The 26,954-nt window shown below is 39.5% G+C and overlaps 1 protein-coding gene across 3 annotated transcripts in view; it reads right to left on the bottom strand.

Moving 5' to 3' along the window:
* UST (uronyl 2-sulfotransferase) overlaps nt 1–26,954 on the bottom strand; it is a 385,118-nt gene that overhangs the window by 96,513 nt on the left and 261,651 nt on the right. For all 3 annotated transcript variants that reach the window (XM_072966015.1, XM_072966016.1, XM_072966014.1), the window contains 2 exons: nt 13,882–14,037; nt 2,304–2,383 (listed from right to left, as the gene is read on the bottom strand). In XM_072966015.1, coding sequence (XP_072822116.1) covers nt 2,304–2,383; nt 13,882–14,037 — 236 coding nt within the window. The remainder of the gene's footprint in view (nt 1–2,303; nt 2,384–13,881; nt 14,038–26,954) is intronic.

Raw genomic sequence — 26,954 nt, 5'->3', positions numbered from 1 at the left:
GGGAGGGAGGGCCCTGCCTCCCACTTCCCCTAGGGGACACCCAGGGACTCTTTCCCCTAAAGCTCATCGCACTTCACTGCCATTTCCTCCTTAATGGAAGAACTTACAGTTCCCTGAAGGCGGGGACAATATTTCTTGTTCACTGCAGAAGCCCCAGTTTTAGCGCATCGTCCAGAGACAGGATCCTCAACAAATGTGTATTTAATTGAACAAAATGGAATGGAGGGAGGAGAACCCAGGAGAGCAGGGCCCTGCCCTCGAGGCTTTAGAGACATGGTGCAGCTGCACTGGGACTGGAGCCAAACTGGGGGCTCAATCTGAGGCTATCACAGAAATGCTCTAAATGCCGCTTTGAATATACGTAATACCCTTTTCTCCAAGAACTTGGAGGGTTTTCCTTCAGGTGTTTAGAGCATCCCTACAAAGCAGGGCTGGATAGCAACTGTCCCTATTTTATGGAAGGAAAAAGAGACCCCTCTCCCCTCAAAGGACTAAATTGCTTGCTGAGAGCATGGTCAGCAGGAGTCTGACACGCAGAGGTCCTTGCAGCCAGGCCAACACTGTTTCCTGCAGGTGTGTCCTCTTTTCTTCTTTCAGAATTGAATCAATCAAGATTAAACTCTCGGATTCAACAGTGCAGGCTATGACAAATACGGTCACCGTATGCCCAGCTCTGCTGATCCAATTAAGATATTAGGGTTGGCTTGTCAATACAGTGCTGCACTGTCCTGAGTTAATTATTAAAATTTGTTGCATTGCAATCTGTGTTGGTCGTAGAGATTTGCCTTTGAAGCAAGAGGAGCAAATGAATGAGGTCTGAGGACATCAGGGGTGACGCAGAAGGACTGGCACAAGAAAAGGGAGGGGTCAGCGGGACCGCGCTCTGCCCTCTGCGAGTCTTAAAAACACAAGGCCCGAAACAGCTACCCAGCCCTTGTTACCTAATTATGTCTAATTATGTGTTCTTGGCCCACCGGAAGTGAGAGGCAGGGCACATGCCCCAGGCAGTCCAGTGACAGACACTTTAGAAATGTGGTCGGAAACACACTCAGCTCTCCTCCAGGCCACGGCCCGGGGCCCCTGAGGATAATCCGCAGGTGTCCCCCTCACCTATTCACTACCCGAGGGAACGCTGGGTATCAGGCGGGCTGGGGAAACTTGCTTTCAAAGATAAGGCAGCAACTCCTCTTTGCTGCTGAATAACTTGCTTTGCTCAATCCCATTCTCCTTACGCTTAATTTGCACAGGGCCTGCAGTACAGCAGGGAAGAGCTTTGAAGGCTAAAAGCTTCTCCCAGGCCCAAAGGCTGTTAGGCATCCTGGGATGAGGCAGCCTTGCCTGCCCAATGCGCACTCAGGAGCTCAAGTGCCCCGGCTTCCCCGGCTCCCAGCCCTCAGGGCCTTTAGGTCAGCACAGCCAGCAGGACTCTCTCGGTGGACCTGTGAGATCCTGTTTTCCCCATGGGAAAAGCAGGGAGGGAAGCGCTGGTCAGATGGCTGATGAGGGAGGCCCGGGGTCCCGGGCTGGTCAGCAGATCTGGTCCTGGACCCAGTGCTCTGTCAGCAGATACTAACTGCGAGCTCAGACACAGACAGCCTGGGAGGAGGACCCCGAGAACTATAAGTTCACAGTAAAGTACAGTGACGGGGCCACCTAACGGCTCCCTGGGGAAGAGGACGCCCAGAACTTGCAATTAGTGACTTCACAGATCGAGGGTCTAAACACATAAGTTTGAAGATTTACACTATTATCAGAAGGTCCCTGCAGCTGAAGAAAAACCAGATTTCTAAAATTCCCATCAGCATCAAACATGCAAGGCTTAGGGTAATCGAAAAGAGTATTAAGAAGGTAGACAGAGAGGCTGATACTAGCTTTTTGGATCCTACAAAATACACCTAATTCCACCATTAAATTATTCCCAGTGTCCCGTGCAGGTTCAAGCTGTATAAAGACATGCAATGAAATGCATCTACTAAAATACCTATCTCTTGCCTATTTTGTTTCAATATAAAACCTAATTTTTTTTAGAGAACTATCAGTCCAAATGGTTTCCCATGAAAAATAATTTCAAGTTTTCACAAGATTTAAGATTAGTATTCTAGAAAGAAATGAAGCTTCTGTCCAAATATTTCAAATTCTGATCCCTCTACAGAAAAAACAAAAGGATTAAAAATGTCTTTTGAAGGGCAATTACACTACCTTGGAAATGAAGGTAGATTTTCAAGCAATTGTTCATTAGAAGGAAACTAAGTACTGGGAAAGAAAAAAAAAAGAAAGAACCATTAAACTGGAAAATATCTTACCTTGAGAAGTTGAGGAAATGGACATGTCGAGTGAATAAATAGGGCTGTTCAGCAGTACTTATATTTTTAATCAGTTCCATCTATTAAAAAAAGTACAAAATTAGCATATATAGGATCTAATTTACCAAGTTACATTAAGCTAAAGGTTATCTCCCTGACTCTTTTTATACTGACTTATTACCTCCTGGACCAGGGCCAAGCAGCTGTGTTTTGTGCAACATTTATGAACTTTACATAAGGCTTCTGACTACATAAAACAGAGCCATCCCAGCTTATAGCCCTGTATTTAATTTAGTTGATCGCCACTATGAAAACAATGTGGCAGATTAAGTGATTTTAACTGGAGAGGTCAATGTGTTGCTGTACTGAAACGAAAGTAAGAAAAGGCCTTTAATCTCCTCTGTTAAAGTCAAATCAAGACAAAAGGCTAATGATTATTTTGCATTTCTATAATGATATTATTGGGGTCTACAGAAGTATTTGAAACGAGTTCTGCAGAATTGAAAAGTGGAAGTAAAACGAAGCAACATCTCCTTATTTTTCTCTTTGCTTTTAAAATTTACAAAGCAAATATTTCATAAGAAACACACAAACCCCTCAAAAGATTTTTTTTTTTTTGGTGGGTGGTCATCTGAATTATTTATTTGTAGTTGTCAGCAAAGCAAAAAGTAGTTTCAATTTGTATAAACTAACATTTACGGTCTTCTGGAACATGTCATGATACAGAAAATGTTTAGTAAAACCTGTTAGAAATTCCAAGCATTCTTAAGACTCCCTAATTTCCTGAATTCCACTTTCCTTAGATTTTCTAATTTGCTCCATCAAAGCTGACACACTGGAATTTTTAAGAAGCACACTGAAAATTGCAACTTTGAATACACATCAGAAGGGCAGCATTTCATATTTTATAGTTCAGGTTGAAAACTGGAAACAAAACTGGTCATTCATGTGTTAACTCCAGTAGCAACAACAACAATAAAAGCAGAGTCTGGAACTCCAGGTTTGTCTCAAGCGTAACAGGAAACCTGGTCTGCCTTGCTCCCTCCTGTCTAGCCCAGGGCTGACACATAGAAATGCTTGATAAATATTTGTTAAATGAATGAACTCCAACTAGTACATGACTTATAGATTGTTATACTAGGATATCGATGCCTAAACTCTTTCATTAGATATTCGTGCTCACAAGGACTGTTTGAAAAAATGAAATTGAGTTTTAAAAGTAAATGACTTGCAATTCATAACTCAGTGCTCCTGTTTGTCAGTGGCAGGCCCCGGGAAATAATGGCCTGCCTGTCCCCAAGCTTGAGCATAAAAGGAAACTGAATCCTGCCTCTTTATCTACTGTTTATCCCTCTACATACCCCCCTCCCCGGCCCCCGCATGCCTCAGCGCTTGTTTTTGGTAATAAAACTTCCTGCTTCCTTTACATTGTAAATGTTGATTTTTGATGGATCTACCAATAGAACTACCCAAAGGTAACAATTTGGAAGCACAACCAAAGGTAACCGATCTCTGCAGATAGATGTCTGCTTAGAAACGTAACTGTGTGTGTGTTTTAATATAAAGACCATTTCATGCTTTAATCTCTATTTTTCTTCAGATACATGTCTGCACGTATAAGAGTATTATGAGAAAGCCCCTTAGTATTGCACAAGACTGGAAAAAACAGGTCAGAAGACCCATTTCTTTCAAGTATTCAACACTGTATTACATTCTCTAAACACATGTCTATGTGTTAAACTTAAGGAAGAACAGTAGTGGTTAGATTTTGAGAAGAGTGTCATAATAGTCATAAAGCTGTCTATTTCATGAGAAAAAATGGATTAGCAGTGACAATGCATAACTCTTTCTAGACATAACTTTAAACAAAGAATAAAGGTTACTAATGCTCTTGTTTATTGCATTACTACAGGGACGTCAGAGAGTACATTTCAGCTCCCATGCATTTTGTTCTGCACACCAAATAGCAAAACCCACACGATGTACCACAACTGCTCATTTAAGGGATCATGGTCACAGTGTCACCTGATCATCTTCACAAAGGCTCGCTTTCCCCATTTCCAGTGACAAGAAGTGGTCTCCTGAGCCTCTGCTACCCATCACCTGAGTTCCCTCTCTCGGTCCTCGCACCGCTGCCGGCAGCCTGCCTTTTCTCTCGACCAGAGTCTTGTGGCAATGGCAAACCTAAAATCATCAAAGAAGCTACCTCTCCTTCTTTTCCTTGGCTTATGCAGCAACACTGCTGGCTTTTATTTTGATTCCAGTGCATTTATTCTTTCACTCATTCATTCAGCATTTACTGGGTGCTTAATAAGCCCCAGAGATCAAACCTGAATAAGATCAGTAGCAAGACTCATAAAGACAAGGTGGTGGAATGTGTCTTAATGGTGTCCCCAGATCTACCATGGCCAAGACCACACTCTTGGTACTCATCCTTCTTGACTCCTTTTCCAGCTTACTCTATCTCCAGAGAGTCTGTTTCTGGTTAACGGTACTCTCCACATCCTCACATTGGATCTAGTCTTTCCTGGGCTCCCATATTCCATCCCTTGCTGAGTCACGTTAATTCCGCCTTGACTATCTCCCTCAGCTGACTCCACATCCTGTGGCCAGCCAAACTAAACTCCTCCTTATCTTCTCCTCATACCGTGTCCAAGTCCGACCATGTAGGTGCAGGCTCAAGCTTCTCCTTCTAGAATGTTCTTCCTCTTCTCTCTGCATGTCCAAAGCCTAATCACTCTTTATATCTGGCTAGCACGCCTACCTCCTCCAAATAGCCTTCCCGCATGTCTCCTTTCATTAAACATCCATTGGTTTCCGACTCTGGCAGGCAATGCACCGCTCAGGGTTGTGGCTATAGAGATCAAAAATTTGGTTCTTGCTCTCTGGAAGCTCAGAGTCTTGTGGGAGAAGTGGACTAGCAGGCAGGTACCATCATGTGATAACCACCATGGGGTAGAAGGCACAGAGGTGAGGCACCTGTCTCTGCCTTCAAATGGAGAAGAAGTGCTTCCCTAACGAGGTGTTTCAGAGTGTTTTGCAAAGAACCCATAGGAGTTAACAACTGAAGAAAGAGATCTGCAGCATTTTAGACAGAGTAAAGGGCAGATGCAAAGGACAAAACACAAAATGACACAGAAATTAAGTCTGCCAGGAGGTTAGGCATGGGATCTGGAAGGCAGGAGATAAGACTAGAGAGGAAGGGAGGAGTGAGGGTCCTGCAGATCACATAAGGGATTCTGACATTTATCCTCTGGGCAATCTATAGCCAGAAAGGACTTTTTTTTTCCTCTTGATGCGAGGTCAGGAGGTGAATGTGAAGAAGAGGGTAAGGATTAGAGGCAGAAAGCTTAACTAGGAAGACAGGGCAACAATCCCTGGAGGAAATAATGAGGTCATGAACTCATCACTTCTCAGTGCGGTTCCCACACCAGCAGCATCAGTATCAACTGGGCACTTGTCTGACAAGAATGCAGATTCTCAGGCCCTAGCCCAGACCTGCGGAGTTAGAAGAAACTCTGGGAGTAGGACCCATCAATCCGTGTTTTAACAAGCCCTTCAGGAGAGTCTAAGGCATAACAGTTTGAGAATCACGGAACAAAGTCCATGGAAGTGAAAACAGATGGACAGGTTTAGGGACATTAAGGAAGGAGAATCTGCTGAGCCTTGTGGGAGCTGGCAGCAGAAGGGAAGGAGAGGGAGTGGTTAAGAGAGCTTCCAAACACGTGGTGGTACCCAGTTGTAGAGATGAGGGATGCTGCCAGAGGAACCAATTTGGTTGCAGAAGTGAGGGGAAATGGGTTTGGTTCTGAACATCTTTGGCTAGGGAAGAAGTTGCTTTCTTTGACTTCCCACAGCACTTCAAGAATTTTCCAGGACATGCTCTGTTTACATTACATTATAGTTGAGTTTGTCCACTGCTTTTGTATCATACTGTAAGCTCTTTGAGGGTTGTGGTCAGGTTTTATTTATCCCCCAGAAAGCCAAGCTGATGTGCCTATACAGAACATATACCCATAATTGTTTATGCAACAAAGTACTTCATTTAGAAAAAAATTTTTGGAGTTAAGAAATGTATAAATCACTGAAGACAGAATTACCACTAAGACAATGAATTTAGCCCTTCTGGGACAGACCTGTCCGTTTATTACCCTGGTGTCATATGAAACTAACAGTTTTACTATTACAACATCTCGGATGTAACAAAACCAAACTATCATTTTCTGAGTGGTTCTCAGGCTATGCACTGTACCTATACCCTCTTTATATACATGCTCGCATTTCATCCTCAAATGATTCCACGAGTTAAGTAGTATTATCCAAGGTTTACAGGTTAAGAAACTCAGGCACAGCAAGACTACATAGATTGCTTAAGGTCTCACTGCTAGAAAAAGGTAGACCTAGGATTCAAATCCAAGTCTGTCTGACACCAAAAATCTTGCTTTTTTATCACTAAGCTGCAATCTCCTCACCATTCCCACTGCTGTTTTTTAAACTGAAGTATCGTCAGTTACAATGCCTCAATTTCTGCTGTACAGCATAACGTCCCAGTCATGCATATACACGTATGTATTCATTTTCAAATTATTTTTCATTAAAAATTATTACAAGATATTGAATATAGTTCCCTGTGCTATACAGAAGAAATTTGTTTTTTTAATCTATTTTTGATCTCTACATAACCTGTTAAAATGGAAGGAAGGGGTTGGTTAGCAAAATAACTCTGGAGACTAAACAGTGTTTATGGGGATATGAATTTTCTACCTTCCATGTGATGAAAAATGGAAAGAAAGTTCTAACAGGTGGAAAAGCATTAAAAATAATAAAAAATAAAGGCTTTAAAATATCAAAGAGAATATTTTTTAAAGTTCAAGGTAGGAAAGCAGTATACTATAATAAGCCAAGAATAAATTTAAAATACTAAAAAAAAAAAAAAAAAGGAAAAAAAGTCACCAGGTAACACATCTAAAGGAAGAAGTTAAATCACAGCACATCCGAGAATGAGATAGAATTGAAGTTAAAAAAAAGAAGCAAGAATCAAACAGAATTTATAATGCAGAGGATATATCAGGCAGTAGTTTTTAATCTTTTGCTTCCAACCTGAGATGATAGAGCAGAAAACCTTTACCTGCAGTTCTACTAACACAGCTAGTTAGTAAAAGACTTCTGGGAAATGCTTGTCAGCAGTAACTGACAGGGTATTGACCCTATTCTGATCTGGATTCTTGTGTCACTCATGAATAACTAGATGCCCTATATTTGCAAAGCATCTTAAATGAAAGAAAAGGCATGTTTTTATACATCAAAACCAAATAAGGACTAGCTCAGAGGAGAGCTCCTTGGTCCTTCAACCTCAGAGGCCAAGAGGATGGCTGTGGGCTCAGGCTACCATTCCCTCTTCCACCTGCATGAGGAAGCCCTTCCAGCATACCTTCTGCTTGGGGCTTGTGCAGTCAGTGCAACAAACCCATGCCTGCAATGAAGAAGAAGACCACCAGGGGGGGCAATAATGTGACCAGGCAAAGAGGCTACATCTGAATAGAGAAAATCAATCTAGTGGCTACAGTTGGAAGGAGAGGAGAAAACATTTTAATTTTTCAGGCCTTGTTACTTCTTCCTGGCTTTTTTTTTTTCCTTTTCTTTCCATTGGGTTTTCATTAGAGGACTCAGCTTTTGTCTACAGGATTCCGAGATAAGACTTTGTTCACAGAGCTGGGTGAACTTACCCCTGTAGCTTGGAGATTGGACTCAGCTAATCTTTCTGGTTTGATTCCAAAATCCGGTTGGAGCAGCTCAGATGCCTGTGGACACTGCCCCTCCTACTCCAAGGTCAGGAAACTCTGAGGTTCATTCTAAAGGAGACTTTTCCAAAATGTCTCAAGAAAGGGTACGGTTTCTGGGATAAATGTGCAGGCTCCTGAGGAGACATCCCTTAATATGGATGAAACACGACATCTTCAGAGGTTTCAGGGATTCTTTGGTGAAAGGAATTTTTCTTGCTTAGTGGAGGATTTATTCTTTTAATAAAAGGAAAACTTTCTAATAATTACAGCCTTTCATGCAATGATTCTTCTCTAGAATTGTGCACGAGGATCTCCTGGGGAGATTTCTCCCCCAGGATACAAATGCCTGGGCTCCACCATTACGAATTTAACTCAGTATTTTGTAGGAGGACCTAGAAACATGTGTTGTGAAAGAGCTCCCTGGAAGATTCTGATGCCCATGATGGTTAAGAATCTTTTTTTAATTGAACTTTCACTGCCCATGAATAATTTCTTTACCCTAACATTCAAGGTTCTCCAGGATTTGACCCCACTTCACTTTCAGTTCTTACTCTCCCACATTCTTTTTGAACGCTTGTTTTTCCCTACAAAGTGAGTGATAATACTTTCCTAATCATGTTGCTTAAAGGATTAAAATAAGATAACAAACATCTTTGTGCTGTCCAATGCTCAATATACCACAATAATAGTAGGTCCCCAATGAACATTCATCAAAAGGAATAAAGACAGTGGCGAGACCTGCCTCCAGAATGAATGGGCAAACCTTCCCCTTTAAACGGAGGCCCGCTGACCCTGCCTCAGGGAAACCTATGAGAAACCCCCATGGCCCCAAGACTGTTTCCAAATCTAATCTGGTTTCTTTCGGTGAGTTTTCTCTTCCTGAGTCACACTGCTTTGTAAGTCACAGTCAGACTTGGACTTTGCAGTGGGTGTGAGCAGTGGTGAAGGGAATTTAAAACACTAAAGAAATTCTGTTTCTGATCAAGCGGTTAAAGCAACGTAGAGCACACAGACATAGGAGCTCTGTACCTACCCTCTGAATACTTTTCAAGATTTCGATCGGTTGAATGGCTGTTGAATAGAGTCGGAGCAGATGTGGAGTTTACAGTGAAAGAGCAGCCTTTACCGGTATGACTGAGGGATGCATACAGGCTGGTCCACCACCTCCCAAACTGTGACTCAGAGTTCCGTGGGAGGCACGCGAGAGCCACAAAGACTCATAAAGGGTCCCCTGGCCAACTAAGACTAGGGAACTCTAGGTGAACGCCAGTTAAACAGATTCTTCATTTTGATTTTAATTGAAAGAATTCTCAGAGTTTAAAATGTGAATAATTCTTGTGACTCTCCTATGGGGGGACAAGAGGGCAGCATTTCCCCAATTTATTGAAGCATGAGATTTTCTTTTTTTTTTTTTTCAGTGTCTTCGGGGACTAGGATTCTAAGGAACACACTTAGGAAAATGCTGATATGATGGTTTCGATGGGGATTCTTAACACTGTCTGTACCCTAGCACCTCCAGTAGCATTTGATTAAAAAAAAAAAAAGCTTTCTGGATCCTGCTCCAGAGTCTCCAGGAGAAGGGCCATTGCAAACACATGTTTCAGAGGTTCTGCTGGAGACCCTGTTGTGCAGCCGGAGCCAACAGCCACTGCAGTGGGACAATGGCTCCTGGATTCAAGACAGCCAAGTTCAAGTCCAGGTGCCACGAGTAGTCATTTTAGTACATTATAGTGGGAAAGTGACCTCATCTAGTTGTCTTATTTTTCCCATCCATAACATAGGAAGTGAAACTGACTCACTGGTATAGTTTTAGGTCCAAAAGAATTAAATGAGATAATGAAGTAAAACAATTAGCACAGAGTTGGCGCTGTTTCCAACTCGTAATCCTCAGTAGCTTCGGGATAAATAAAAATAGTAAAAGAATTTGCTTTCTTGATCTTTTGGGCTCATATGCCAACAACTTTTGGCCTTTCCAACAAGAATGAAATAATTTTGAATTCTTATGTCTTTGATATGCCTGTGGCACTTCGATTTTTATTGTCTTTAGATCAATGTTCTGAAAGATAGGGGTCAGACCATTAAGAAAGATGCCTGTGAGTCTTTTGGAAATCACACCCTGTGTCTTCTGGAAATAGTTCCTCATCTTCCAGATTGTATGCAATCTCCATTTTCCAAGAGATCATCTAAACTAACCCAAGAAATTGAAATCTGGCTTTACAACATAAATGAAATGATGTCTCATGGATTTGCATTATATGCCCTGCAAAGGTCCAACACTGGACCATGCTCTTCAACTGAGGCAGAGTTTTCTAAAATATTAACTTCAAAGGCATTTCTATTTCTCTAAGGGCAGATGTAATGAGATTTTTATAGACATTTGCTGTCTTCATGCTTTCTTTCCTTTTTAATAATCCTTTCAATGTCTTATTCCATTAAACAGATTTTTAAAATCTAGTACTGAGTGTGTGTGTGTGTGTGTGTGTGTGTGTGTGTGTGTGGTGTGATGACAGCCACCCTCCAGGGAGAAACGTATGTGTGAATTTGACTTTGGCCCAGGGAGGTGCCATTGTCTATGAATGAAATGGTACAGATAATTTCGGTTTTATAAGCGGATACTTTTCCGAAGTTCATTTGTAAGTCAGTAGTTTGGAACTTGGAACACATTTTCTCATAAAAGAAACGTTCCACATGGTGGATGGAGTCCTGGGTCAGCCCACAAGAGCCTGTTTAACTCGTGCCGCACCTGAAGCGCCATTGTTATTAACTTCAGAGAACAACATTTCCATGGGAACGTACTTTCAGGGTTCTGTTTGTCTGATGTTGAGAACCACTGACTATAAAACTTTAACTCATCTCCTAAATCACTTCTCCCCTTTTCCTTTAATAAATTACCAAGAAGAGGAGCCATTCATACCACAAATTATTTCTTGAATATATTAGGTTAAAATAATATTTTTTCTCTGCTTGTTTTATGCACTTTAAACTTTAGTAAAAAGATGCATATAACAAGGAAAAAAAGATTTTCTTTAAACATTCTTGAACCGCTTTCAAACCTGGTGCCTTGTCCTGGCATTTCGTGGCTCACTCTGTATGTCACGGCCTGGTCAGCTGTCTGCAGAGTGGCAACTGTCACCACCTTATGTTTCTTTTTACAAAGAAATTGTTTTTTTTTCTGTTGTATCTTTACCTTTCTCTGAAGTTTTTAAAACTTGTCTTATAATTTAATAGGAATCTGGAATAAGGAAGTAATGAAATATATTCTAGGTCACACTGACCACAGGAATCAGAAATGTTTCAACTAATTATACACAGATTATGGTAGAAGTTGTATAAATATATCACAGAATCACAGGCTGGAAAGAACCTTAAAAGATTGTCTAGTCTATTCCCTGGCTTCTGGACAAGCCAATCATTCCAAACAGATGAGAACTAACCTCTGTTTTAGAGGAGAAGGATGACTTTGGCTTTAACCCTTTCTAAAAGATTTACAAACTATATAACATTAGTAAATTATTCTTAATTTTTAATCTAGAGCCTTCCTTTGACAGTTCCGACTGTACTTTACTTTCTCATATGTGCTCCTCATGGGGAAAAAAGTAGGTTGATTCATGTAAAATCTTGTAGTAAATTTAAATATTATATTCTGTGCTCTCTCTTCCAGGGCCTTCCTGAACATCTCACTGTCTAATACCTTAGTTTCTTTGCTGCCTCTTGGTTACACTTTTCATCAGTGGGAACTAAAATTGAGCTATTGTGTTTCACGAGGCTGCGAGAACTGAGAATAGTTCCCACGCATAGGAACATTTAAGTATAATCTGATAAGTAGACCCGAAGAATCAAAAGAAAACCATATTTAACATTTATAATAAAATTTCAACAACAAAGGGTATCTATTACAATCATTTTCTTCCAGGTAGTGAAAAGGGCATAACCAGCCCTAATCATATCAGCTCTTCAACCAGGTAAGGAATTCAAAGAGAATCTACCCTTATAAAATGTGATATCCTTAAATGTCAACAAATGTAATTTTTCTATCGAGAGCCTACGAGAGAACCTGCAAGGGGTGATCTCAAATAGCTTTTCTTGATTGCTGACGATTATTTGGACTTACTACTCAGAGACTCTTTAATGGAAGTTTTCAAAGGGATGGACGTACTGATCTTTTCCCTGCGGAAGACACTAAACATACAGGCTTTATACCAAGTACTGTTGTCTGTGTTACTGACTTAAAATAGTCCTATCGTCCCCCATGATAGTAGAGGAAGGAAGGCTACTTACTGCATATTTCCCTTGAGAGGAAAGGAAATATGAGAGGTTTTGAATGCCTCAAAAATGGAGGTTATGTCAAAAAGAAGTAGACATGGGTGGAAATTTCCATAATTATAGTCTCAACCTGATAGTAAACAATGTGCCTTGTTTATTTCCCAAACTTACAGACTCATTGAATGGTGTGATGGTTAATTCTGGGTGTCATCTTGACTGGTCAAGGGGGTCTCCGGATTAAACAATATTTCTGGTGTTCCTGTGAGGGTATTTCTGGTTGAAATTAGCATTTGAATCATTGGACTCAGTGAAGCAGATTTCCCTGCCCACTGTGGGTGGGCCTCATCCAATCCCTTGAAGGCCCGAGTAGAACCAAATATGGAGGGAGGAGGAGTATGATTTTTTCCCCAACCTTACTGAATTAAGCTGGGGCATCTCATCTTATATTCTTCCCCTGCTCTTGGACTGGGATCTGCAGCATTAGCTCCTCTGGTTCTCAGGCCTTTCACACTTGGAATTGGACTCGGACTCAATTACACCAGTGGCTTTCCTGGGCTCTCAGCTTGTAGGTGGCAAGTTGTGGGACTTCTCAGTCTCCACTGTCACATGAGCCAATTCCTCACAAGACATCTCCTTTTCTATCTATCCGTCTATTGATAGATATATCTCCATCCTACTGATTCTGTTCTCTGGAGAACTCCGACTTACACTGGTGGCCACTCATCCATCCTAAGTATCTAAGGGGACAGAGGCAACTTTCTGAGACCAGGCTAACAACCTTGATTCTATACAAGGACTGTGAGAGCACCAGGCCTAACTTTTCTTCATCAGCAAAGCACCTGAGTAGAGACCATCAGCCCTACTTTGGCATAAGCTTACAAAGTAGGATCTGTCTCCACAGCTTCCTGCCAGAGTATAGCACCCCTACTCCACCACCAGCATGTCCACTTGTACGGCTCGGCTATATTAGCGCAGATTTGTTCCTGGGAAATTGGACAATTCTTTTGCCACCACTGAATATGCCAAAAGCTGTTTTGGAAGCTCAAGACCCCTTGAACTTACTATAACAGGAAGTTCATGCCCCATCAACCAACCAGATTCCTGGCCCAAAGAGGGTAGTCTCTTTATGATAACCAGAAAAATGTGAGACACTTCTGAGGAAATGCAGAGGAAGAAATATTAAAATAAAGTTGTCTTATTTTTGCTCTCAGGATGCCAGGACTACTTATAGCTCAGTGGTGTAACCATCTGAGATTGAAGCATTGCTCATTTTAGCTAAATAGACAATGACCAGTGGACTCTGCCCTTCACTGGTCTTAAGAAAAGTATTCCTCAGGGAAATTTCCTGGTTTGAAGACTTCTGTCAGAGCCCTGACTTAAACTTCCTTCCACACTCTGGCAAAAATACAGAATGAAATTATACCTCTGGTGTTCATTCGTTAGGGGTTTAAAGGGTGTTCTAGAAGGCACCCACTAATTACACAAACGAGTTAAAGCAAAGTACAGTTTAACCATGGGCAGAGACAACTTACTTGTTCATTTTTAGTAAGCCTGGTTTTGTTGTGAATGTCTGAAGTGACCAAATTGAATCCATGCTTCTCCGACAAGATTCTCAGAAGCAAGACCACGGTACGACTCCCACACTTGCCAACTCTGTTATACACCACCTGGCTCGGGAAAGGCAGCACCTGGGAAAGAACCAGAGAGCAAATGAGCGACTTTGGGGTTAAAGCAGCTCGGCCCCTTCCCTCAGTTTCAGAATAATAAGTGTTTGCTCCATCTAAATGAGAAAGGTCCATATGGAGTGAATGAGAGGACAGAAGTAATGAGCTCATGTTTAATCTTCATAGTGTTAACTTGAGAGAAACGCTGGACTCATTACCTATCTGCACTGATACTTAACCCTGGCAAAATTTCATGCCATCTATAAGCTTCTTTTGTTTTTCCTTAGGAAGAAACTATATAAATGTGTGCTTTAATGATAATATTCTTTTGCAAGTTATATTATGCTTATATATTATTACAATTTAATCTGGAGAGTACTCAAAGAAAATATAGGAAATTTTAAAGTTGAGATGTAATTTAAATATGATAAAATTCACCCTTTTAAAGTGTACAACGCAGTACGTTTAGGTATATTCACTAAGTTGTGAACCATCACCACTACGTAATTGCAGAACATTTTCATCATCCCTAAAAGGAACTCCATACCTGTTAGCAGTTACTTTCCATTTACTTCATTACCTTGATCCATTGAAACCATTTACCTACCTTCTGTCTCTATGGTTTTGTCTAGAGCATTCTGAAGATCTCACATGTTCAGAATCATATAACATGGCATTTTGTGTCTGGCTTCTTTCACTGAGCATAATGATTTCTAGGTTCATCAGTGTTGCTGTTGTGTGAATTGGTACTTCATCTCTTTACATGGCTGAATGACGTTACATTGTATGGATATACCATATTTTGTTTACACATTCATCAGTTGAAGAACATTTGATCTGGATTGCTTCCACTTTTTGCCAACTATCAATAATGTTGCTATGAACGTTTATGTATAAGTTTTTGTGTGGACATATGGTTTTGATTTTGCCTTGAGTACATCCTATAGTGGAATTGCTGGATCATAGAATAACTCTTTAATTTTTTGAAGAACTGCCAAACTGTTTTTAATATAGCTGCACCATTTTATATTCCCACCAGCAACGGATGAGAGTTTCAATTTCTCCACATCCTTGCCAACACTTGTTATTGCTTGTTTTTTTATTATCATTATTATTATAGACATCTTAATGGACATGAAGTGGTATCTCATTGTGGTTTTGATTTGCATTTCCCTAATGACTAATGATGTTGAGCACATTTGATGATGTGTTTATTAGCCACTTGTATATTTTCTTTGGAGAAATGTCTATTCAAATCCTTTACTCATTTTAAAATGGAGTTATTTGTCTTTTTATTGTTGAGTTTTAAAAGTTCTGTATTTTTTCTGGATTTGGAAATATATGACCTGAAAATATTTTCTCCCATTCAGTGGGATGTCTTTTTACTTTCTTGACAGTGTCAAAGCACAAGTTTTTAATCTCGATGGAGTTCAATTTATCTAAGTTTTCTTTGGTTGCTTGTGCTTTTGGTATCCTATCTAAGAAACTATTGCCTAATCCAAGATCACAAAGATACACACCTATGTTTTCTCTGAAAAGTTTTATAGTCTTAGTGCTAACATTTGGGTCTTTGATTCATTTTGAGTTGATTTTGTGTATGGTGTGAGCTACTGATCTAATGTCATTCTTTTGCATGTGAATATCCATTTGTCCTAGCACCATTTATTGAAAAGATTAACTTTTTCTCCATTTAACTGTTTAGGTACCCTTATTGAAAACCCACTAACCATACATATATGGGTTTATTTTTGGACTCTCAGTTCTATTCCATTGACCTATATGTTTATCCTTACGCTGGTACCACAGAGTCTTGATTATTTTGCTTTATTGTAAGTTCTGAAATCAGGAAGGGTGACTCCCTGCAACTGTGTTCTTCTTTTTCAGGACTGTTTTGGCTATTCTGGGTCCCTTGCATCTCCATATAAATTTTAGGATCAGTGTGTCAATCTCTGCAAAAAAAGCAGTTGAGATTTTGATAAAGATTGTGTTGAATCTGTAGATCAATCTGAGGACTATTGCCACTTTAATAATATTAAGTCTTCCAATACATGTACATGAATGTCTTTCTAGTTATTCGATTTTCCTTTAATTTGTTTCATTGATGTTTTGCAATTTTCAGTATGCAGGCCGCACAGTCCTTTTATTCCTTTTGATGCTATTATAAATGGAATTGTTTTCTTAATTAATTTTTTGTATTGACTGTTCACTGATTTTTGTATATTGATCTTGTATCCTCTAATCTTGCTAAACTCACTTATTAACTCTAATAGTATTTTGTGTGGGTTCTTTAGGATTTCAATACACATGATCATGTCATCTGCAGACAGATAGGTTTACTTCTTTTCCAGTATGGATGCCTTTTATTTCTTTTTCTTTTCTAATTGCCCAGTTATAATGATTTTGATAGACTAATAAGCAATTACACACAGCATCTGATCAAATATTTATATCCTCAGCAAAGATATTATTTCCATTTTGAATGCTCAGCATTGAGCAATAATTGACAAATGATCAAAAGATTCCTTCACTTAGCACGTATTCATAACAAAAGGCCATAAAAAGGCCCATAACTAAAGAATATAGTACAATATAAACATAAATATACCCCAAATTTGCCTTTGGTATGTAAGTTGAATTTTTGTCTTTGTAATTGTAGGTTTACTTATTTTCTTAAGATATTTTATATGCAAAGTAGCATTTCATAAATTCGGAGCTTCAAGGCTAATTGTCATTGGAGTAAAACAGAATATCCACACCATTCACTTAACAACCAGTCATGTACCACTATGATATAGTTTTTCCAGCATATATAAATATATATTTTTAAAATAAGTAGTACTTTGTTTCCTTAGGGCCAGACAGTATCTTCTATTATGTGTCCTCACAGTGCCTAGAAAATGCCTTGTATATACAGGGCCTCAACAGGCATTGACTGGTTCTTGGCAGCTTGAAGGGATTTACGAGTTAACACAATGATTCCACTAAACTGTGAGTCCAGAATAATCTTCAAAGATAGCTGATCTTTCTGACCAAATGCTAATAAAACTCATCAGGGTAAAAAGACCATCATTATAAAAGGTCATTTTACTGATGGTTCAATCCATGGAGTATCCCAAAAGTCTGTTCTCTGGCAATGACTGCAGAAGTTCAGATATTCAGATAAATCACTTAGTTCTTATTTATGAGGTTATGACCCAGGGAGGTTGAACTGGGCTTCATGTTCAATGTAATGATATTAATAGTGTTTGTAAGTTGGACTTTCCATAATAACCAGGCTGGGAGATGGACTACAGTTCTAACAGAGCTGCCAACATAAACACAAATTTTAATTTCTTTGGAAAAATAAACTGTTCAGGAATTAGGTGAATGCATTTTTCCTTGTCTTCTAGCACAGCATAGAACAACAAGGGAGAATTTGTTTTGACTAAATTGATGACTTAGAAGATGTGAGTTACCACATATTAAGTACTTTATTCTAAGAGTGCAGGTATACCTTAGAAGATTTAAATGAAGAACAGAGGCACTTAGAAACCTTAGGTGGAAACACTTAATTTCCCTGGAATTTCTTAGGTAATTAATGCAGGTGCAGGCTTAATATCTATCTACAACCTTTTGCTAATAGCTCAAGATGTTATTTACCTTTGGGTTATTGGTTAGTGTTTAAAAAATACATTCATTCCAATTATTTCATCAGTTTTGTGGAAAGCTCCCAAATAATGATTATAAATATTGTTATTTAAAAAGAACACATATAAAAACTAAAATCCCTGCATCATTCCTGAAGCTACATCTACAATAATAATTGAAAAACAGGAGAGCTTAACATCCCCAGCATGACTCCAATTTTACCATTTCTTTAAACACCAATGTACAGCTACAGAGTATGAACGTAGAGCGAGGAAATGTGTTTTCAGATAAAGCTTCTGGCATCAGTCTTGTGACTTTTAAAGACACAGCATACACCGTCGCAAATATGAAGTTCTCTCAAATTTAGGGTGGGACTTTTAAACCCTTTCCTAAAAACCTATGGAGTCCACTGGAATTGGCAGATTTAGTCAGGCCAAACCAATGTGTTAATTTGATGGTTGGATGATGTGTTAAAATTACCAATGGTAACAAGTTGATTCATCCCTGCTTTTAGTAGAACTATAAATTTGCTCTTGAAGTCTGCTTTACCAGTCATTGTCATTTTTTATTTAAAGTGTACTTTCTGGAACAATGGTGAAAAATACGGAGGGCCAACCCTGACCCTCTACCAGGCTCTGTGCCATGTAAATTCTTTTAATCCGTGTTAACAATACTGAATCAAATAGCATAATTATCTTCACTCTAGCTGGGCATTTCTCTAGGATTTTAAAGTATCAAACAATTTAAGCATCATTAATAGCACCTAAGTGACTCTCCTGTGTGCCCCCTCCCTTCCCACATGTCATAGACTCACAGAATGACAGAGTTTGAGGTCTAGAGGTAATCTGCAATAATCCATCCATTCCAGCTCCCTCCCAATCTGTGCTCGACTCTGTTAGAGCTTTATCTTGTCTTTTCATTCTCTCAAATATCCTGGAAAGTAGATATTAAGACTATTTTTAGATGAGTAAACTGAGGCCAGAGAGATCATTTGGCATGTTCAAGGTCACAAAGCTAAAAAGCGGGAGGTACCAACTAAACCCCAGCTCGCAGCTTTCTTGACCCTGAGACAAGACTCTTGTCTATCCTACTATAACATCACAGGGTGAAAATGATCTTCAGCTTGACTTCTGCAACAGAGATGCTATTTCTTTTTGTCATGTCTTGAATGTGTCCAACCTCATTTAATGCTATTGTTCAACAGGCAACTATCACAACCAGTATCATTGGTCATTAGTCATCCATTACTTATGTCCCCAGAAGGCTCAGGTGGAGCTGACAGGAGTCGGTTGGACTCAGAACATGTTTTATAAGCTAATGTAAGCCGGAAGTGTCAGAGCAGCTAATGGGAGAAGAAGAGGAGAAGGATGCAGTTTTCCCTTTACCCCTTCCCCCTAATCTATTGTAAGGAGTCACAGCAGCCTGGATATTGTGACCCACTTCACTACAAAAGGAACAAAATAGGAAGCAATAAATCATAGTAAAATGTATATAATATCCTAAATGCACTTGACATGTCCATCAAGATAAGCAAATGCCCTCAAATGGTAAACCTATGACTGTGCAGAGATTTCTAAAGACTTCTTAAGATTAACCTCAAAAATCCCCATTTTCTTCCACAGATATTTGCCAATTATCAGGCATCTCAACTTTACTGCTCCCACTCTCATTTGCACACACATTTTGAATCCTTACCCTTTCTTTGGGTGTTCTATAAAGAAGTACACAGCAAAACCCTTTACCCCCCTACCCCTGGCCCAAATGATTCTTCATTCTTGGCAACTCTGGTAATACGAATGTTATGTCTGTGGTTTCTATTTTATGGCCAATTTGTAAAAGTGAAGGGAGCTCCAAAATATTTCACTCTATGAATTATATATTTTTATGTTGCCTGCCTTGTAAGTTCTGCAAATGCCACAAATCCCCAGGGTCTGACAGGCTTGTGTGGAACATGCCAAATAAACAGAAGTCTCTCCAAAATCCTGAGCACAACAGTAACTACCACCAGATGACATCCACCATTTCAATAGCTTACCCCCGGTTTGAAATGGGGAGGGGAAAGAAGACTTTCCAGGTAAAAAGTAAACTTAGTCTGGATGTAGACTTTCATAGCCCATGCTTATAGGTCTCTATGGGGACCGATCTTACTGGAGGAATTAACATCAATCCTGCTTTTAAGTCTTTGCAAAATGATGTTTAATATGGTATATTACAAGTTGCGGTTCCCAAATGTCTATATATTTGAATTACCTATAGAACTTTAAAAACCCCAGATTTGGGGGCCCTACTCTGAGACTGACTGAAACAGAAAGTCTAGGATGGGGGTCAGGAATGCTACCCTAGGTCCATTTTGAGGAACCAATATTGTACAGGCCTCCCAACCTTCCACGTTAAGCTGCTGGGTGGTTCCGTGCAGCCTTACGAGGGATTGGGGTGGGGGTGGGGATTGCCCCCATGATACTGGAGAATAGTCTGGGCACTCTGGAGAAAGGCACTGTCTTATCCTCCTTGGGCCTCCCTGGAGTGCCGATGGCCTCCCACCCATAGTTCAAAGTCACGATTAACCTGACAAATATGCTTACACTACAGTAAATGTCTACTCACCCAGAATGATTAGCAAACGGGTGTGCCGGTTTAACAGAATGTGTAAGTTGACTGAAATGTATACTAAACACCATCAAAGCATTGGCCCCTTAGTACTAATATTATGCTAAAGATGAAATTATTTTCTTTGAGGAATGAAATTCACGTTGTGACTTTATAGCACCTCCATTCCATGGTTACTTACACCAGTGAGGGGAAGAGTCATGGCCAGAGTTTTGTGAGGCTTGAACTCAGGGACAGGTCTGCTACTCACTGTCCATGTGACTTTGAGCAGCTCAGATCCATTCAGTGAGTCCTTATTTGAAAGCTTCCTAGGACACTGTGATGCCCAGAGCTGGTCATGTCACACGGGGAGCCTCAGCTTCCTCATCCATAAGAGGGGAGGGCTGGTTGATAACCCAGTAAATGGTGCTCTCTTCTGAAGCCATTAAATGATTAATTTCAATCCATATTATTATCAAGAAATAACCTGGAAATGCCTTAAAAATTAACACTAGCTTTTAACATTGTTCTTTGTCAAATATATTCATAAAAGAAATATTAAAAAAAGTTCCAGTAGAATTACAGACATGAATTCCAACCCCATGGGCATTCATGGTTGTCTTTCAGAACCATGTCTGTACATGTCCCACTCTGTTTTGGGCTTGTCATGTAATAAATCTACCTTTATGCTCCTCTTATGTTTTCTCTTCCTTTCCATAGTTTTAATCACCTTGAGCTATTTTTTTGTTGTTGTTGTTGTTTTTTTAAGACCATCACCAAACACTAAAGTCCACATGGGGCTCAGCCTTCCAGCAGTGCTTCCCAGAACTCAGTAGTGATCCTCACTGGCTTTTGCCCATCAAGCGATTAAAGGTCTTCTGACGCATGCATCTCTGTCGAATCACCATTGACTCTCTAGTCCCCTGGGCTCATTTCCTCCATTCTAACAAACAGGACCCACTAAAGAACTCTCTTTTCCCTCACTGCCATACTTCCTCAGTAGAAAGTTCTTCCTGCCCATGACTCTCATATGACATCACTGTATCCTCTAATTATTCATAACCCATCTTCTTCCAGAAGCCTTGCCAGATCTGAACTTTATGCTTTCTCCTTTCCCCCTGCTCCAACTTGAAATAGTTCCACGTCAAATGTTACCTACAGAAAGACAAATATAGCTATAAATCCTGTACAAATACATCTGTTTTTATTCCTCTAATAGACTGGGTCTACCTGGTATGTGCAGCATGGATAATTAATACGTATCTGTCTATTAAATAGATAGACTGTTAGGATGAAAATACTATTAAATGTTGTTTTAGAACCAATGCTGTCATATTTATCATTTAAAGGATGCTATTTTGGTTGTTCTCTAAAACTGTAAGGACATTTATATTTTGAAACATTCTTATTTGCTGTAGTACATAAGAAAAAGGATGGCGGAGTGAAAAAAGTTGGCTGGACTGAAAGTCATGAAACTCTGGGTTTCCCCTTGGCCAAATTAGTTGAGTGACCTTGAACAAGTGACCTTGAATAACTTCTCTGGGCCAAAGTTTCCTTATGTATAAACTGGGCTTACTAAACCTGATGATTTCAAGGCTCCTTCCTGTTCACACTCCATGATGTTAAGGCAGGGATACACAATACTTACAGATGTTTGGAGGGCTATCTAAATGGCATTCTGCACTCTAAATATTCCATTTTGGTCTACCCAAAGTCCTTGTCTCCATGATGTACAACATCATTACATTATTTCCAGGAATGTAATACCCTGCATACTGTAATGGAATCCTCATACAAAAAAGCAATTTTCAAAAGGAGCCAGAAGTAATTTTTGGAAGTGATGATTAAACTACCATAGTTGAACTCTGCTTCAGGAAAAAAAAAAATGACTTCCAGTTTGGTTAAAAACTCAAATTTCAGATGACCTTGGGTGAATGCTATCAATGCCATGGACAGATGAACACTTTCAAATTTCAAACTGACAGATGTAAAGGAAATACACATATTAAGAAAAGGCAGATTGACTTTTAATTCTGCAACACTCTTTATGCTTCTTCCTCTAGTCAGTATGTGAATCACAGACAGAAGTCCATAATCTGGGTATCTCATTACTATAGTATGCTACAGATTTTAAAATTCAAACCTCAGTTTAGCCCATGGAAAAGTGAGTCCATGAAATACTCATATGTTTGACAGAAAAGAGAAATGAGGTCCACATGCCCCATACATGAAACATGAGCAGAACAGGGAAGATGCAAAAGTTTTAGAGGATAAACCATTCTGAAGGAATACTTCAAATTGTTTACACAGGACCCGGCCTTGCTTCCACATACATATGGTAGCCCTACTGCACTTGTGTTCGAAACCTCTGTCCACTCTTCTGAGAGCCCCTTAAACCTTCTCTACGGCTTTTATAATCAAAACAAAACGGAGAAACCAATATGGGTTTGACAATCCCATCTGATCCTCCTGTGTGTGTATATATGCATGTATATACGCCTCGTATGTTTTGTTGAGTTCAAAGGCACTATAAGTAATACTGTTGTAGTAAATCTGGACCAATTCTAGCTATTTCTGGCACTTTCTTAAATGCTGTGTGTTCAGTGATCCAAAAGTCCTTATCAAACAAAACTCTGGGAATGAGAGTCACAGATTTCCCAGTAAGAACAGAGAAGAATGCAGGGTCCTCAAATTAGCTCTAGATCTGGAGTTGTTTCATTATTAATATTAATCAATTCAAGTGACTTTATATATTAACTTTCCAACCAGAATATGTAATTTTGTAGATGTCTTTGGGTAGATAATCTTTCTACCAGACCCACATCTTAGTTTAACTCACCATTCAGATCTATAACACATTTTCTCTTAATTGCACACTTCTTCAAATAAAACAAGCACAGAACTTTAGTTTATATGGAATTTTAAGATTTAAGAGTCTGCTTATCCCGCTCCTGGGCATATATCCAGAAGGAACCCTACTTCAAATGACACCTGCACCCCAATGTTCACAGCAGCACTATTTACAATAGCCAAGACATGGAAGCAGCCTAGATGCCCATCAACAGATGACTGGATAAAGAAGATGTGGTATATTTATACAATGAAATACTATTCAGCCATAAAAAACTACAACATAATGCCATTTGCAGCAACATGGATGCTCCTAGAGAATGTCATTCTAAGTGAAGTAAGCCAGAAAGAGAAAGAGAAATACCATATGAGATTGCTCATATGTGGAATCTAAAAAAAAAAAAAAAAAAGAAACCATAAACACAAAACAGAAACAGACTCACAGACAAACATGTGGTTGCCAAGGGGTCACGGGGTAGGAAAGGACAGACTAGGATTTCAAAATGTAGAATAGATAAACAAGATTATACTGTATAGCACAGGGAAATATATACAAGATCCTGTGGTAGCTCACAGCGAAAAAAAATGTGACAATGAATATACGTATGTTCATGTACAACTGAAAAATTGTGCTCTACACTGGAATTTGACACAACATTGTAAAATGACTATAACTCAATAAAAAATGTTTAAAAAATATAGCTATCACTTAAAAAAAAGTCTGCTTAAAGTGAAGCTTTATTTCTTTACATCCATCCTATTTTTTATTTTTAGTTAAGAATTTCTACCCTGAACCTAATCTAAAACTTCATTTGTTATAATGCAGTAGAGGAGAAATATTGGTTATTGATCATACATTTCATAATTTCTAGCAAGTATTATTGGTATGAGCCAATCATTCAGTTTAGAATGGCTTCCTCTGGATATTGGTGGGGAGAAGAGTTAATTATTCTCATTACAGACTTCACAAGGAAAGATGGCCCTCATTGTAAATGGCACAAAGGCAGGGTGACCAGTCACGCTTGGTTGCCACTACTCCTCTCTCTCATCAAAGCACTGGGTAAAGATTTTAAGACCAAAGGCTTAGATCCACTGTTCATTGTGAACCACACTATTTTGTCCCATTTAAAAGGTCTGAATCAAATTTTAGTTTGAGTGTGAATTTGTAGCAAGAAACTTATTTTTGGATTCAAATGATCATTGTTTAAATTCCTTGGCTGAGTTTAAGTTTTTCATAACATAAACCACACTTAAAAACAGTGTGGCAGATTGGTGTAGTAACTGCCCCCAACCAATGCTACCTGCCTATATCTATGAAGAGCATAATGCTCTTCCACGAGGACCTTGGGACTGGCCATGCGGCTTGCGTTGGCCAATGAGATATTAGCAAACATGTGCAAGCAGAGACGTGAAAGGAGTTTACACACTAGGGCTGAATCTTGTTTGTCTCTGGGAATCTTTCAGCCACAATATGAACCTGGGCTGACTTTCAGGAGGTAAGAGACCCTGTGGCATACTGAAAATCCTGTAACTGAATTCAGTAGATAATTACTGAATGCAATTCATTTGGTTATCGGCAAGAAATTAATTGATTATTGTGATGACCTGATTGTCTGTCTTGGACTAGAGACTAAATTCCATGACTGTAGGGGCACATCCACTTTTCCTTACTATTGCACCTTCAATATCCAGCCCAATGTCTGGAATATAGTAGATACAGAAAAAATAGTTGGTGGGAGAGGATGTAGCTCAAGTGGTAGAGTGAATGTCTAGCATGCACAAGGTCCTGGGTTCAATCCCCAGTATCTCTTCTAAAAATAAATAAATAAATGAACCTAATTACCCCCCCAATTTTTTTTTAATTAAAATTAAAATGGAAAAAATAGTTGTTAAATGAGTGAACACAACAAAGGTTACAACTAGTCCCCTGCTCTGTATGAATTCACAATCTAACAACCAACCCCTGGTACCACTTGCTCTGATAACCTGTGGCCCTGCCCGGGATATAAATACAATGGTACAAGAACAGGGAGAAGGAGTGACGAGCTCGGCCTTGGGGACTCAGGGAAGGATCCACGAAAGCATGACATTTAAGCTGCGCCCTGGTATCTCTAGAAATTGTGTCGTCTCGATTTAGTCATTCTCCCTTTGCCAAAATACACCTACTTAATTCTTGTTGGTATGAATCAGTGAAGAACCTTCTGGCTCTGTAAGCTTAATCTGACTACACAAAGTTGGCGTGTGTGCGTTGCATGTGTGATACGCAAGAAAAATGCACCATCCAAAACTCATCAATTCTCTGGGCTAGTGTTGCCCCTCATGCCCACTGGGCTTTGGAAGACAGGGCAGGGAAATTGAGGAGCTGCAGCATCTAAGAACAACTGGGTTGAACGTGGCCAAAGAATTTCCATGATTGCTTTATGTCATATCTCCAAAGATCAGTAAGAATGCTTTTGTTGGCAGGTAACAGAAAACCAAACCCAAGTCAAACAATAAGGAAAATATACAGGCATACCTCGTTTTATTGTGATCTGCTATATTGCGCTTCCCAGACATTGTGGGTTTTTTTATTTTGTTTTGTTTTGTTTTGTTTTGTTTTTTTAAACAAATTGAAGGTTTGTGGCAACCATGCATCCAGCAAGTCTATCGGTGTCATTTTTCCAACAGCATTTGCTCACTTTGGGTCTCTGTGTCACATTTTGGTAATTTTCACAATATTTCAAACTTTTCCATTATTATTATATTTGTTACGGTGATCATTGATTTTTGTTGTTACTACTACAACTTGCTGAACACTCAGATGATGGGTAGCATTTTTTAGCAACAAAGTGTTTTTAATCAAGGTATATACTTTGTATTTTTTTAGACATAATGCTACTGTACATTTAATAGGCCTTAGTGTAGTAAACAACTTTTATACTCACTGGGAAACCAAAAAATTAATGTGACTCACTTTATTGTATTATTCACTTCATTGCAGTGGCCTGGAACCAAACCAGCAACATCTCTGAAGTATGGCTATATTTTCTTAGAGATAAATAAATAAAATGAAAATATATTCTCTTTCAAAACAGAAGTCCTTGGGTATGGAGATTTTAGGATTCATTTCATATTTTTGTTCCATCCTGCTCTGCTATCCTAGTTTATCAGTGTTGTCCTCAGACTAGCTTTTGACAAGTTACATGATGGCTGCTGCAATTCCTGCCATCACATGCAGAATGACAAAATTCAGAGGTAAAAGAAACTATCTTCCTTGAGTGCTTCATTTAAGATCAGAAAATCTTACTTTGATGGTCCTGAGAAAAATTGCCCCTCATGTTTCCTTGGTCAGGTCTAAGCTACCAGCTCACATCTCAACTAACCATTAGCAAATGAAATGAGACAACCATTATAGGCTTAAATTACTCAGGATTCACCTTCGAGCTGGGGATGGGATTACCTTCCCCATGGAGAACAATTTGAGCAAAATCAGATTTCTGCTAAAGAAGAGGAGACTGTGGGGAAATGCATGTGGGGTAAGCAACCAATATGGTCTGCTGTACTAAAGTACTCAAAGGCCCCATTGTTCTTGATTCTTCAAACACTCATTCACGTAACCCCATTCCTCAGCTGCAGAAAAGGGAATAAGAGTGGCAGACGCAGAGAACATTTCTAGACAATGACAAGGCTCTACTTGCTGATTGTGGCTCATATGGACCCCTGCAGCTTCCCCCTAGGCACAGATTTGCTGACAGCTGGAGAAGGGGACAGATGAAATACATTCCCCTTCTACATAAAACGACATCAACCCCTACACACTGAAATGAGATGGAGAATTAGCAACAAGGTGAACTTGAGCTGGAAGATTAACTCCATACAAGAATCTAGAATTCATAAAG

The sequence above is a fragment of the Vicugna pacos genome, chromosome 8, assembly GCF_048564905.1.
Source record: "Vicugna pacos chromosome 8, VicPac4, whole genome shotgun sequence".
NCBI classification, from domain to species: Eukaryota; Metazoa; Chordata; class Mammalia; order Artiodactyla; family Camelidae; genus Vicugna; species Vicugna pacos.
This window is presented reverse-complemented; position numbering and strand designations above follow the sequence as displayed.